A 16,209-nucleotide genomic window follows, 5' to 3' on the forward strand; every position below is an offset into this window, starting at 1 on the left:
TCTTCAGTACTGCAAATTAGAGCAGGACTTATATACTTAAAAGTCCTGGGGAGTGTTACTGAACAAAGAGACCTTGGGGTGCAGGTTCATAGCTCCTCAACAGAGGAGTTGCAAGTAGAATGGAAAGTAAAGGGAGTGTTTGCAATGCTCGTCTTAATTGGTCACTGCACTGAATATAGGAGTTGGGGTGTCTTGTTGCAGCCAAACAAGACACTGGTTAGGCCATTTTTGGAATAGATAAATTAGATTTCCTACAGTGTGGAACCAGGCCCTTCGGTCCAACCAGTCCACACCGACCCTCCGAAGAGTAACCCACCCAGACCCACTTCCCTCTGACTAAAGCACCTAACACTATGGGGAATTTAGCATGGCCAATTCACCTGACCTGCACAACTTTTGGACTGTGGGAGGAAACCAGAGCACCCGGAGAAAACCTACGCAGACACTGGGAGAATGTGCAAACTCCACACAGTCATCTGAGGCTAGAATCGAACCTGGGACCCTGGTGCTGTGAGGCAGCAGTGTGAACCACTGAGCCACCATGTATTGCAGGCAATTGTGTTCTCTGCTATAGGACCTATAGCAGATTGCCCCGATCTATCACCTTTACTCCCACCTCCATCCACCTATTGCACCCTCAGCTACCTTCGCCCCAGTCCCACCCTGCTCCCATTTATCTCTCCACCCCCAAGGCTCTCAGCCTCATTCCTGATGACAGGCTCCGGCACAAAACGTCGATATTCCTGCACCTTGGATGCTGCCTGACCTACTGTGCTTTTCCAGCAACACACTCTCAACTCTGATCTCCAGTATCTGCAGATCTCACTGTCTCCTCTGGATAATATCCAGGCTTAGGCTAACAAGTGACAAGTACATTCATGCTGCACAAAAGCCATACAATGACCATCTCCAATAAGAGACAATCTCACTACCATCACTTGTCATTCAGTGGTACGGCCATCACAAAATCCTCTACTATCAACATTCTTGGGGTTATCATTGACCAGAAACTCAAATTTTCTCATCATAAACAGAGTGACTACAAGAAAAGTTCAGAGGCTAGGGATTACTGCAAGTAACTCACCGGACTCCCCAAAGCCTGTCCACTATCTACAAAGCACAAGTTATACATGTGATGGAATACTGTCTTCCACTCATCTGGGTGGGTGCAACTCCAGCAAAACTCAAGGAGCATCATACCCCAGGACAACTCTACAACTGCAAGCATCCACTTTCTTGACCACTGACAGTCAGTACCACATATAATCTACAAGATCCACTTCAGGAATCAGCACTTTCCAAACCCATGACCATTTTCATCTGGAAGGACAAGGGCAACAGATACATGAGCTCCATCACTTTCAAATCACCCACCATTCTGACTTGGAATTATATCACTGTTCCTTCAGTGCTGATGGATCAAAATCCTGGAATTCCCTCCCTCTCAGAATTGCGGGTGTAGTACATCACATGGACTGCAGTTGGTCAAGAAGGCAGCTCACCACCTTCTCAAGGTCAACTTGGGACAAGCAGTAAATGCAGGCCAGCCAGTGACACCCACATCCCACGAGTGGATTTAAAAACAAAGTGCAGAAAACATCCATGACTCAGGTTCCACAATGGACAAAATATGAGCTTATAGTCTAAATTGTGACATTAAGGAAATGAATCAAAAGATGCTAACAGTGGTATCCGAATGCAAACCATCATGATGCAGAAACTGGCTTTAAATCAATCCATATTCAATGGTAAATCTTTTACAGGTGTTAGTGTAGGCATGTTGTAGGAACGTAAGAAAAAATCTAATTAAGCCAGGCTAAATCATACCAATTTGTCAAAAATATAACTAGCCTTTAATTTGAAATTATGCTTTTTGCATTCTTAGCAAGAACAGCAGTGTATGCATTATATAAATGCTGATTATAACACTGCCTGTTGGAATTAGTTGACTCGAAAACTGAGCATTAAAGCTTTTAAAAATTGCAGATGAAATATGAATAGCTAAAATAAAATGCTGAAAATATAGGCCATGAAGTTTCTGTGCAAAACATACCTTTCTTCCCCTTTTGTGAAGATCCGTGGGATTCGTCTTCAATTGTTGACTTTTCTTCTTCATCCTTTTTCTGCATTTCTCGGTTTTCTTTACTTTCACTGTCTTTCTTTTCAGATTTGTCTTTCTTCTTATTTTTATTCAGTGGCTTTTTGTTTGGCTGGTTCATGATGTTATGGTGCTATGAAAATGTGGAGTTAGTATTAACTTGTAAGGTCAATACTCAATTTCACATTTCAATACAGGACAACTTTTTTCAATCAACCATCAAAAAATAAAGTTTTCCCCATGAATTATAAGTTAAAACCATCTAAAACAGTTGTGTGGTATGGTTAGTTATGCAGATAAATTCAATTTTGGACCAAATTCATTTACAGTAATTTGAATGTATACAGTATGCATGCTATGTACAATGCCTGCAAAACCACTTACAACATAACTCAGATATAAAATGGGAATTGTAATGAACAGCAGCATTAAACCTCAAAAAGGTGAAAGTTTTGAAGTGTAATACAACTTATAATATCTAAGACATTGCAAATCAAGAGACCTGGAAGTAATTTATCCAAGGAAATTGAATAATAAAATAGCAATGGCTTGAACTCTAAAGGGAACAACGCTTGCTATTCAGTTTAGAAAAAGCCAAATCAAGAAAAAAATCTGAGGCCATAGTCCTCAATTCGCCTTTAAATCTTCAACAGATTATGTACAAACAGCTCAAGAATCAGGGGGTCCAATCAGATTAAAAAATCATCAGTCAGCAACAGGGAAAGTGATGAGGAAAAATAATTAACATGCAAAATCATTTTATGAATCATGAATGTTAAATAAAAATTTGGAAGCATATGTGATCAAAGGAGATATGTAAATATAAAACTCAAACCTTTCAAAAAAGTTTAATTCTATCTTAAAAATCTGTAACAATAAATTTACTTTTGACTAAATAAGAACCAACATTGGTGAAAGAAATCAGATCAGAGAAGTTATTCAGCAGTAATCATAATTCATTACATTATTAGAAATTGAATTACTCCTGAACATTCAAGTTTTAACTATGATGTAGTGGTACCAGTGTTGGACTGGGGTGAACAAAGTTAAAAATCACACCACCAGGTTATGGTCCAACAGGTTTGTTTGAAAGTATTAGCTTTTGGAGCGCTGCTCCGTCATGAGGTACCTGTGGAGCAGGATCATAAGACAGAGTCCATCGCAAGAGATCAATATCGTGCAACTGAAACGATATATTGAAGAAACGTAGATTGCTGTTAAGTCTTTCACCTTTGAGAATGGGGTGCAGGCTTCGGTTCATTAATATGTAAATCCCAGAGCTTCTTTCAAGACACATTCTGGAGATAAATTCAGGTTTTATAACAAAAAGGGTGTGAGGTTAGAGTCTGTCTGTATCACAACCTTGAGCCAGGCTGGTTTTATTTCCAAAGTAGGAATTTATAAAATCATACACGAATTGACTGAGTGCAGATTGTGTGCTTTTTGAACAAAATAGAATGCATCTGCAATTACAATTTTACAAATGCAAATTCACTTCATAGACTTGTGTGCGTGTGCATGAGAGGGGTGGGGGGGGAAGAAGAGGCAAAGAGGGAACAGGAACCCCAGGAACATGAAGGAGAGAGAGAGTGCATGCATGTGGGGGAGAAAATTAGTGAGTGTGCAGGAGTGCCTGCATCAGTGTGACAGAGTATAGGCCTGTGAGAGCGTGTATACTGTCTGTCTCTCTCTCTCACACACTACCAAGCACGCGCATGCACACTTCCACCGCACCCCCCCTCCCCCAACAAATCCCCAGAGGGAGGGGGAAGGTAGCTAGGAAGGTGATAGATGCAGTGTGGGGGGCGGGGAGGGGGGGGGGGGAAATGGTGATAGATTGGTGGGAAGGAAGATGGACAGTAGGACAGTGCTGAGTTAGAGGACTGGATCTGGGATAAGATGAGAGGAGAGGACATGAGGCAACTGGTGAAATGGACATTGATTCAGTATGGTTGGAGGGTCCCAAGACGGAAGATTAGATGTTCTTCCTCCAGTTGTTGGGTGGCTAGGATTTGGCAGTGGAGGCAGCCCAGGACTTGCATGTCCTTGGTAGAGTGGGAGGGGGTATTGAAGTGGTCGGGCCCACCCCACATTTCTGTGGAAGAGCTTACACTTGAAACATCGACTCTCCTGTTCCTTGAATGCTGCCCGAGTGCTGTGCTCTTCCAGCTCCACACTTTTGACACACACAAGTCTATGGGGTGTATTTGCATTTGCAGAATTATATGCGCAAATACATTGTTTTGTTCAAAAAGCACACAATCTGCAGGCAGTCTATCCATGTGATATTTTATAAATTCCTACTTTGGAAATAGAACCAGTCTGGCTCAAGATTGGGATAGAGAGACAGACTCTAACCTCACATCTTTAAAGCACTGAGTTGAGATATCATTTTTTAAAAATAAAACCTTAAGTAATTGAAATGTGACTTGAATTAAGTTCTGTGATTTACATATTAATGAACCTAAACCTACAACTCATTCTAAAAGATGAAAGACTTAACAGCAATCTAGTTTGTTCAATATATTGTTTCAGTTGCATGACACTAATTTTTTTGATAAAAATTCTGTGTCTTATGATCCTGTTCTGCTGCTACCTCATGAAGAAGCAATGCTCCAAAGACTAGTACTTCCAAATAAACTTGTTGGACTACAACCTGGTGTCAAAATTTAACTATTTCATCTGGTCTTTATGCAATGATAATAGCTAAAGGTTTTAAGTTGATGCCTTAACTGATTTCAGAGCAGCAACAGCATAGCCCCTTTGCAGGGTTCTTGTGGTGCCAGAAGGTCAAAACTCAAACCCCATGTTCTCCAGGTGTGCAGTGCATCTCTGAACAAATTGTTTAGAAAATATCTATAGGCCTGTGGAACATCAGGGCATCACTGCCTGCAATTTCAGGATTTTCTCACTTAATCACGTACAGATGACAGAGCTGTTAGTTTTACCAAATTGTAATGAAGCACCAGCAGCCTTGCGGTTATTAAAAACAGCAAATGTTAAGCTAATAAGAACATTCAAAACTAACAAGTAAAACTGTGAATCATAAGACAAAAATGCAAGCACAAGATAACCAGAATGTAATGAGCTAAACAAGACTAAATTATGGTTTGTAATTTTACAGATGACACCAAGACTGATACTGTAGTGTACTGAAGGAGGTTATCTAAGGTTACAAGGAGATCTTCTTCAATTCAGTCAGTGGACTGAAGAATGGTAGGTGAAATTTAATTGGGATAAATGTGGTGTATTGCGTTTTGATCAAATGAACAAGGGCAAGACTTATACGATTAAAAATGGAGCCTACGGTAGAACAGAGGGGTTCAGGTACATAATTCTTTGAAGTCTGCATTTCAGATGGGGTGGTTAAGAAACCATTTAGCATGCTTGCCTTCATTGCTTAGATCTTTGAGTGTAGGAGTTGGGATATTATATTGAGATTGTACAGGACGCTGGTGAGGCCTCTTCTGAAGTAGTGTGTCAGTTCTGATTTATCAGAATGTTGCTCGTAATGCAGAGTTTGAGTTATGGGGAGAGGCTGGGAGTTTTTTCATTGGAACATAGAAAGTTGAGAGGTAACCATATACAAGTTTATAAAATCATGAGGGGTTAAATAAGGTGAATGGCAGGTGTATTTTCCCTACCATGGGAGATTTTAAAACTAGAGGCATTTTTATGGTGAGATGAGAAAGATTTTTTAAAAAGACACGAGGGGTATATTTTCTTTAATATACAGTATGTGGTTTGTGTGTGGAATGAACTTCCTGAGGAAGTGGTGGATATGGGTACAGCTAATGTTTAAAAGACATCTAGATAAGTTGACAAATAAGAACAGTTTAGTGGGATATGGACCAAGCGCAGACAGGTGGGACTAGTTTAGCTTGGGATTATATTCGGAATGCACTGGTTGGACTGAAGGGTCTGTTTCAGAGCTGTATAGATCTATGAGTAACAGTTACATATGTCACAAAGCTGGTCCTTTCTTCTAAAAGCTGTTCGTTTTCTAAAGGATACTATGTCCTTAGTTTTTCTCAGAGGGGTCGTAAAACAGTCCGGGCTCCAAAATAACTGGTTTGGTACAGAGATGAAAGTGTTTACAGAGAGGCCTTTTTGTTTATACGTAAACAGATGAGACTTTAGGCCACAGCTTTCATGTTTTAGAAGTAACCTGTATAACGAAAGGGGAGTGGTCAGTCCAAAAAGCTGAAGTCTTGTTTGAATAAGTTCAGCAGTGGGCTGTGTGGAAACAGGCTGCTAGACTCTCTCCTTCTGCCCTTCTAATTTTGACCGGTAAGCCTTAGTTTCATTTTTGCTCTAGGTTTAAGGGGTTTGTTTTTTTGGGACTGTTGCGTGTATTTTTCGGAACAGTCTCGTTTGGATAGACTGAGTTCCATGGGTACTCTATATTCTGTTCTTTGTTTTAAAACCTGGTAGTCAACCTAGCTAACTTACTCCAGGTAATTTTCACTGTCCACTGACCGAAACAAATAGCAAGGTTACGGTCTGGACTGCCGGCTTAAGAAAGTTTTGAGGGGTCCGGCCTAGTTCATAATACAAAGACTTGACCTCTAAATAGAGATGTGTTTAGGGTGATCCTCCTTTTAAAGGTATATGATAAAAGCATCTGATCAGGTTGACAGAAACTAATTAGCAACTCTCATCTTGTCAGTATCAAAAATAAAGGCAGAGCATTAAAATTGCAGCTACTCAAGGAGGTGATGACTTCACACAAGAGGTAATGCAAACATGAAATGCATAAAGAGTTGTTGATACTAACAGTCAGTTGATTCCGACAAATTCTTAGGGAAGGCTGAACAGGCTGGATATGGTAAATCAGCAAAATCTTTTCACTGGGGTCGGGGAGTCCAGAACTAGAGGGCATAGGTTTAAGGTGAGAGGGGAAAGATATAAAAGAGACCTATGGGGCAACTTTTTCACGCAGAGGGTGGTACATGTATGGAATGAGCTGCCAGAGGAAGTGGTGGAGGCTGGTACAATTGCAACATTTAAGAGGCATTTGGATGGGTATATGAATAGGAAGGATTTGGAGGAATATGGGTCGGGTGCTGGCAGGTGGGAATAGATTGGGTTGGGATATCTGGTCGGCATAGACGGGTTGGACCGAAGGGTCTGTTTCCATGCTGTACATCTCTATGACTCCATTATAAAGGGCACAGATACAAAGACTGAATTTAAGTTTTACAAAAACAAAGTTTGAAACAAAGTTCCACCTAAAATGAGAAATTAGAGTTGGACTAGATTGACTCCCAGCCTGCAACTTCTCTATCTTAAATTTCTCATCTTTGTTTTCAAATTCCTTCATGTCCTTGCCTCACCATTCCTAATTTCCTTCCAATTTAAACCTATAGATATTTTTGCTCCTCTAGTTCTGAATTTTGCATAATGATTCCATCACTAGTGGCTGAGACTTCAACTGACTAGTTCTTAAATTCTGGAATTCCCAGTCTGCACTTTTGATTTCCCAACTCATCTGCAGCCTTTATGTCACTTATTAAAACCTCTCTTTTCAAGTAAGCTTTTAAATGATTTGACTTAACTCACATGACTGATTCAGTATCATGTATTTTATCAGGATATTTTAAGTAAGAAGCCCTAAATATTTGTTGCATCCCCAATGCAACTGCTCCTTGATACAAATGTGCTATTTACTGAAATGAATTGAAGATTAAAAACTAATTTGCACTCGTGCAGATACAGACTGAATTAAAAAATTGTTTGCTAATAAACCATTTAATTTTATTTCAGCTTAATATATAGACAAGTGCACTGTACATTAACATACCTCCTTATTAGCAATTTCTCCTGGAGTAGGCCAGTTTGTGATGTCACTGAAATCGCTTGCCTAAAAATAGGAGAAAAACAAACAAACATTCAATATTTCAATAAACGTAAAAAGAACGTTACAGCACAGAAAAATGCTACCTTTCCTGTGCTGGCTCAAGCAATCTGATAAATCCCACTTCCTTGCACTTTCCCTACAACCACGCAAACATTCCCATTCCAAATATAAATCAAATACTCTCTAACAATTGATTGCTGAACATACATTTTTCACCACTTTCTGGTAGCATACTGCAGATCACAACCAGGCGCCTAAAAAACGTCTTTTGTTCTCTGTCATTACTGACTCTTCTGGAAAGAGCTCATTCTTATTTGTCAGAACTCGTCATATGTTTGAAGACCCTTTAAGTGTTCCTGTAAGCATTCAGATCCAGAGGAAAAAAAATCTCATCTCTAGTCTTTCCACTTGAACTGAAATCAGTCATCCCAATTTTATTCTGGTATTTTCCTCAAATCAAATAAGCAGTTTTGACTTTCCGGTTTCCTGACTAGTGTTCATAACTCTTCTGTAAAATGTACCTCAGAAAAAACATAAATTAAAGTTAGTGGGACCAAATTTGCACCCCAATACACCAACATTTCCATGCATTTTCATGCACAGGTTTGAGCAACTTCTTTGCTGCATAGCACCTCCGAACAACACCATACACCAGATATATTGATGACATTTTCCTCCTCTGGACCCATGAAGGGTCACTGAAACAATTAGTGATATTAACAAGTTTCATCCACCATCACAATTACTCTTGAGAATCAGTCTCATTCTTCGATACATGCACCTCTGTCATAGATGGACACCTCAGTACCTGGTTCTGGATCAGTGGTGCTGGAAGAGCACAGCAATTCAGGCAGCATCCGAGGACAGGCAAAAGCCCTTCATCAGGAATAAAGGCAGATAAGCTAGAGGAGGGTGGGGGTGGGGAGAGAGTAGCATAGAGTACAATAGGTCAGTGGGGAAGGAGATGAAGGTGATAGGTCAGGGAGGAGAGGGTGGAGTGGATAGGTGGAAAAGGAGCTGGGCAGGTCGGACAAGTCCGGACAAGTCAGGGGATCGAGTTGCTGGAGGTTAGAAGCTAGGATGAGGTGGGGGAAGGGGAAATGAGGAAACTGTTGAAATCCACATTGATGCCCTGGGGTTGAAGTGTTCCGAGGCGGACGATGAGGCGTTCTTCCTCCAGGCGTCTGGTGGTGAGGGAGCGGCGGTGGAGAAGGCCCAGCACCTCCATATCCTCGGCAGAGTGGGAGGGGGAGTTGAAATGTTGAGCCACGGGGCGATTTGGTTGATTGGTGCGGGTGTCTCGGAGATGTTCCCTAAAGCGCTCTGCTAGGAGGCGCCCAGTCTCCCCAATGTAGAGGAGACCGCATCGGGAGCAACGGATACAATAGATGATATTAGTGGATGTGCAGGTAAAACTTTGATGGATGTGGAAGGCTCCTTTAGGGCCTTGGATGGAGGTGAGAGAGGAGGTGTGGGCACAGGTTTTACAGTTCCTGCGGTGGCAGGGGAAAGTGCCAGGATGGGAGGGTGGGTCGTAGGGGGGCATGGACCTGACCAGGTAGTCACGGAGGGAACGGTCTTTGCAGAAGGCGGAGTGGGGTGGGGAGGGAAATATATCCCTGGTGGTGGGGATATATTTCCCATCCTGGCACTTTCCCCTGCCATCGCAGGAACCCACCCTCCCATCCTGGCACTTTCCCCTGCCACCGCAGGAACTGTAAAACCTGTGCCCACACCTCCTCGCTCACCTCCATCCAAGGCCCTAAAGGAGCCTTCCACATCCATCAAAGTTTTACCTGCACATCCACTAATATCATCTATTGTATCCGTTGCTCCCGATGCGGTCTCCTCTACATTGGGGAGACTGGGCGCCTCCTAGCAGAGCGCTTTAGGGAACATCTCCGAGACACCCGCACCAATCAACCAAATCGCCCCGTGGCTCAACATTTCAACTCCCCCTCCCACTCTGCCGAGGATATGGAGGTGCTGGGCCTCCTCCACCGCCGCTCCCTCACCACCAGACGCCTGGAGGAAGAACGCCTCATCGTCCGCCTCGGAACACTTCAACCCCAGGGCATCAATGTGGATTTCAACAGTTTCCTCATTTCCCCTTCCCCCATCTCATCCTAGCTTCTAACCTCCAGCAACTCGATCCCCTGACTTGTCCGGACTTGTCCGACCTGCCCAGCTCCTTTTCCACCTATCCACTCCACCCTCTCCTCCCTGACCTATCACCTTCATCTCCTTCCCCACTGACCTATTGTACTCTATGCTACTCTCTCCCCACCCCCACCCTCCTCTAGCTTATCTGCCTTTATTCCTGATGAAGGGCTTTTGCCCGAAATGTCGATTTTGCCTGTCCTCGGATGTTGCCTGAATTGCTGTGCTCTTCCAGCACCACTGATCCAGAATCTGGTTTCCAGCATCTGCAGTCATTGTTTTTACCACCTCAGTACCTGGCTCTACTGCAAGCCATGCTGCACTTCGTTAGCTTCCACCATAAACATTAAAACAGCCATCCCCTACGCAGAGAGAACAGCTCAACATATACACAGGATCTGTTCAGATGAGGAAGTACGCAATGGACAACTGAAGGATGCCCTCAAGAACGGGATACGATGCTCAACTCAACTGCCAGTTCAGACGTGCCGCAGCGAGAAAACGTCATGACCTCCTCAGGTACCCTTCGTCATCCAGTACTTTCTGGGAGTGGAAAAACTATGCCACGTTCTTTGCAGCCTGCAATCCTTTATCGATGAGGATGTGCACCTCACCAAGATCTTCCCTATGCCCCCACTCCTTGCCTTTAAACAATCACCAAACCTGAAACAGACCACTGTTCACAGCAAACTGCCCAGCCTTCAGGACAGCAAACACATCATCATACAACCGGTCATGGCAACGACTGCAAAATATGCCAGTGTCGACATGGATACTACCGTTACACATGAGGACACACCACCGATCACGTGCATGACAGGTACTCATGTGGCTTGGCCAACATTGTCGCTCTCAGATGCTGCAGGCATGGCTGCCCTGAGGCATTGTATATTGGCGAAACCAAGCAGATGCAATGACAACGAATGAACGGATACTGCGCAACAATCACCAGATAGGGATGTCCCCTCCCAGTGGGGGAGCACTTCAGCGGTCAAGGAGATTCGGCCTCAGACCTTTGGGTGTCTGTCCTCCAAGGCGGACTTCAGGTAACAATGCAGAGTCACCAGAGGTTGACAGCCAAGTTCAAACATGGGACGTATCGTAAGACAGCCTCAACTGCGATCTTGGGTTCATGTCACACCACAGGGTAACCCCACCACACTATACACTCTCAGATACCCTCTCTCAGGCATTTACACACACAAGCACACATGCACAAACACAAGTCTATGGGGTGAATTTGCATTTACACATTTTATCTTGTTCAAAAAGCACAATCTGTAAGCAATCATGTGACATTTTATAAATTCCTACTTCGGAAATGGAACCAGCCTGACTCAAGGTTGGGATACATACTAACACTTTTAATGCATTGTCTGAGCAGAGATATCACTTTATTTCCTGGCCATTTGAACCTGCTTCAAAGAAACAATGTAAGAAACAAGAAAAAAAAACAAAAATTGCAGACTGAAAGGCTGTTGTGAAGAAATGTATTTAACACTCATTCACCACTGTAGATCCTGCAAGTCAAAAAAAAAAGTATGAAAAAGTCAGTCAAGATGCAATGAAATGTGACAAACATTGGAATTAAGAGCTAAAAGGGAGAGAAATTACAAGCAAAATCCAGCATGCTAGCAATAAGCTAGACAAAGAACTCAAGAACAAATATTTTAAACAGTCAGAAATGATACGGAAGGAATAAGCCCCAAATCCAATGCTGGGTGGTATGCCACAGAACTATCAAATAAAGTAAGGAATAGTTGGTTTAACCAAGCTTTACAAGTATCTTAAACAGGCATAGGAAGGGAACTTCAGAAACTAGGTAACTGCAGGCATGAGGAATCAAAAGCTGAGGAAGGTCATGGATATTCAAAAGCCTAGAATTAGAGGACTCCAAATTACAGAAGTCTGCTTGACTGATGTGGGTTGGGGGTGTCTCTCAAGAGATTGGAATAGTTAAGGGGAGAGCATTCAAAAATTGGGAGCAAATATTTGTCTCCAAAAACTAAATAAACAGAACTTGGTATAGGTTGAGACAAACAGATTAGATAACCTCATGTTTACAGAGGGTAGCACTGAGGGAGACCAACCAGGAGTTCAAGTGAATAACTGAGTCCAGAGCTAAGAAAAGCATATTAAAAGGATTTGAACAGATCAGACAAGACTAAGCACAGGTCAGGCAGTGCTCCAAAAGATGGGAAAAGCTAGTCTTATTAATGAACATAAGAGATTGGAACTCATCCTGGAGAAAAATATCACACCAAGGTTGCAAACAGACTAACTCAATCACAGACTTGCCATGGGGAGAGATGACGTCAATAACTATTGGAACAGAAGGTACAACTACTTTTAGAAATAAAGCAATTTAGCAAAGTAAAAAATTAAAAATAATAATTTGGAAAAGGAGAATAAGGGAATAAACCATTTGAAACTATTGACAAGAAAAACATTTTTTTATATGTATGGTAAAAACAAATATAATTCAATACTTTTTCTGAAGAGTGTTGCATCACTGCCTTGTACAGCAAGGAGGGAGATAGAAAAGATAAACCTCTAATATATACTTTTTTTGAGGGGGAAGACAGGAGTACCCAAAAGATGTGGGACCGTTTTGGCTGTGTATTAAGATAATTTATGGTAATATTAACGATAATAGTCACTGGACTATTAGGTGATAAATCAACAAAACTTTCAATATAGTCTTCTAGTTTATTAGTTTCAAGGAATGTTACAATTTCAATATATAAAGTTTCACAAACTTAGAGGGACAAATCTTTAAAAGGATTTGATAACTTATTTTGCATACCTTTCCAGTTTTCTTTGCTTTGGGCTTGCTTGCCTTGATCACTTTGGTTGAACTTTGTTGCTCTGAAAATTCAAAATGCTCAGTTAGGAGTTGTTAATGCAATTGATTAATTCAAGAATATCAAACTAAAATACCTTAGAATCATTCAACAAAGATTAAGTACAGCCAAGAGTATGGCCTCACAAAATGCATCATCTAATTGTTAGACTCTTGGAAACAAAAGTCTTCTTTATGTGTTGCAGTAATTTCCCGACATTATGCATGAATCAAGTGAGATTTTGGTTTTTGCCCCATCTCTGCACAAGAATGGTCAGAAACCACATTTCCACTGATATGTCCCTTTGATTTACTCATCCTCAGAAGCAAACTAGAAACAGGATATTTTGCAAGTTATTGGAAGAAATTCTTATCTTATTACTTCACAATGCAGGAGATTACAGTTTAATTGAGAATGCATTAACATTCCATTGAATTTCACTTCATATTCTTCTCAAAAGGTTCTATTCTCAGCAATTTCAAAAGGCAAATATTTGTCTCAATGGTTAACACTAAATATTCTGAATATTGTGGAGAGCAAAAGATCTAAGACATAGGAGCAGAACTAGGCCATTCAGCCCATCAAGTCTGCTCTGCCATTCAATGAGATCAAGGCTGATACGATAAATTCCTAACAGAGAGAAATTGAATTGAACCTAGGTATAAATATTAACAAAGAAAAAGCGAGGTCAAGAAATTAACAGGATAAAGCTGCTGTGAAATCTCCAGAAAAGGAAACCTGCATCCTTGGATTTTACAAAGGAATAGTGCAGAAGCATTTGATGTAAAGTCACTGATCTTCTACAATTCCCTGACTACCAGAACTTATTGCACAGATTAAAGGCAGCTTATGGAATTCTATTATTCAAGGAAGAAGGGAGTCACACAGAATTGGAAGAATGCAAGAATGCTTTATTAGGGGCATGGGAATACAGCATTTAGAGAATCATATTATTATTGTTAATGAATGGTGACAAATCATGTTGAGAAATCCGTTAAGTTGTTTTGAGGATAAAGTTAGAAAACGGAACAGAGAATGTGATATATTTGTATATTCAAAAAGCTGTGATAAAGGTACTCCACAAGTGGCTATTACATGATATTAAAACTCGTGAGTTGGAGGCATTACATGAGCATTGAATGAAGATTGGCTGAAAGATGAAAACAGAAAGAAACCTATCAGTTTCAGGTTGGGAAACCTGTAAGTTGGGGTACCATAAAGATCAGCACTTGGGATTCAGTGGTTTACAATCTTTATCAATGACTTGGAACGAATAGACCAAGTGAAACATATCCAAGTTTGCTGATGATACAAAGTTAGGTGGGAAGGTGAAGGATGCAAATGTGGCTGCAAAGACCAGTTAAGTGGACAAAAACAAGCAGATGCATGGTCCTGCAAATAAATGTGAAGTAATCAATTCAGCATGTAAAATGGAATTTTGAAAAAATAAAATGGAGATTAGAAAACAGTGGTATGCAGAGATGCGTCTTTGTACAGCTAGCAATTGTGAAAGCAACCTAGAAATCAGCCTTACTCTAGCCTGATTGTAATTATTACTGTGTAGAAAATTTACTGCCTTGGTGCGATCACATTAGGAATTGTGCACGCACTTTTAGTTTTCTTAACCTAAATACGATGCGCTAGCCTAGGAGGAAAGGTAAATGTCCATTATAAACTGATGCAAAATCAAATTGCTGAAGAAACTCAGCAACATTGTAGGAAGAAAGCAAAGCCAAAAGAGTTTACTGACTTCATCAAAACAGGTCTCAAAACGTTGACTGATTTCTTCCCACATGGGCTGCCAGACTACGGTTTATCCAGCAATTTCTTTTTTGTTTCTCCAGCATCCACAGTTCTTTGTTTTATTCTATTAACCTGATTCCAAGGAGAAGGGGAATATTCTAGGATCAGAAGTCAAGCAGGACTATATTTCCTTGAATAAGCAGAATGTATCCTTGAAAAGGTAAAAGGACATTGTGAAGGATTTTGACTCTGAAATCAGAAATTAGGTGTCACAGTTTCAGAGTAAGGGGTCAGCCATTTAGGATGGAAGCATGGAGAAAGTTCTTCAAAGCACACAGATTCTGGAATTTTATACTCCAGATGCTCAGTCATTGAACACATCTAAGTCAAAAGACTTTTTTTTCCATAAAGAAGTAGTTAAGGGATAAAGGAATAATGCAAACAAGTGAGATTCGAGTTGAAACATCAACTGTAATTGTATTGAATGACAGGGCAAGTGCATGGGGCTGAGTGGTCAACTCTCATTTATGTTCTTATCTTTCAATTCTAACTATTTACACATTCAGAGCTGCAGAAATACTAGGTAATCCATAGATACCTTGGCTTTTTAGAAAAATATATAAAGCCATAAATGCAAAGAAATTCTATTGATTTTTTTCATGAAATTATACACAAAATGGTGCTTCAGGAAGATGAATACCAGGACAACTATTCACCATTGACAGAAACAACTTAAACATCAGAAGTATGTCAAAATGTGAGTATAACACCAACAACGGTTAAAAAAAAAACTTAAGTAATAAATTATTTTCTACTACAGACATGCAGTTACCAAAATAAACTTGATATGGTGCATTGCAGTAGGGAGAAAAGGAGGCCACATAATAAGTGCTGGGATCAAATGAACAGACTGATCTGTGGGTACAAATACATAGGTCACTAAAATAACTAATGCAATTCGGGTGAAAAAAACTACAATGTGCAGAAGTTTATTTCTAGAGGATACAATCGATAAGCAGGTCACTTAGACTAAAACTTTAACAGTTAGAGGTCAAAGAAGCTGCAAAATGGATTTGAGAATATTACGAAATTGGAATGGCTCTACTCATCAAGAAACATTGAAATGACTAGTTGTTCCATTCTCTGGGAAAAGATATCAAACAGCATATCTCTTCGCTGCTTGCAACAAGGTACTGGCCATAAGCAAAACACCTATGCTTCCAAAACACAAGTGTCCAACATTAGATGTGATTTCACTCTTGGGAATGTCCAGGATAATCCTGAATGTGCGAACAACCAATCTGGAATCAATTTAGAATTTAGTCAGGCTTAGAGTGGGTGTACTAAAAGCTACATATTAACATAAAGGGCTCTATCCTTTGCAGACAGAATTAACATGTACACACACTGTACCCTTTCAACTCATTAAATTGGTTTGCAGCCACTGATTCATTTCTCAGGATAAAGCCACCTGGTTTAACTGCCAATCATTTAACTGGTTCATT

General features: G+C 40.8%; 1 protein-coding gene across 4 annotated transcripts in view; it reads right to left on the minus strand.

Moving 5' to 3' along the window:
* The window catches only part of LOC122539387 (la-related protein 1B-like), a 114,393-nt gene that overhangs the window by 58,111 nt on the left and 40,073 nt on the right, over positions 1–16,209 (minus strand). For all 4 annotated transcript variants that reach the window (XR_015753331.1, XM_043674174.2, XM_043674172.2 and 1 more), the window contains exons 3-5: positions 12,925–12,986; positions 7,902–7,961; positions 2,054–2,231 (exon numbers count right to left, since the gene is read on the minus strand). Coding sequence is in view for 3 of the 4 variants with exons in the window: in XM_043674174.2 (XP_043530109.2) it covers positions 2,054–2,231; positions 7,902–7,961; positions 12,925–12,986 (300 nt within the window). In the remaining variant the exon portion in view is untranslated. The remainder of the gene's footprint in view (positions 1–2,053; positions 2,232–7,901; positions 7,962–12,924; positions 12,987–16,209) is intronic.

This window comes from Chiloscyllium plagiosum, unplaced genomic scaffold, assembly GCF_037043375.1.
Source record: "Chiloscyllium plagiosum isolate Xiang-an unplaced genomic scaffold, Cpla_swu_hap1 HiC_scaffold_36, whole genome shotgun sequence".
Classification (NCBI taxonomy): Eukaryota; Metazoa; Chordata; class Chondrichthyes; order Orectolobiformes; family Hemiscylliidae; genus Chiloscyllium; species Chiloscyllium plagiosum.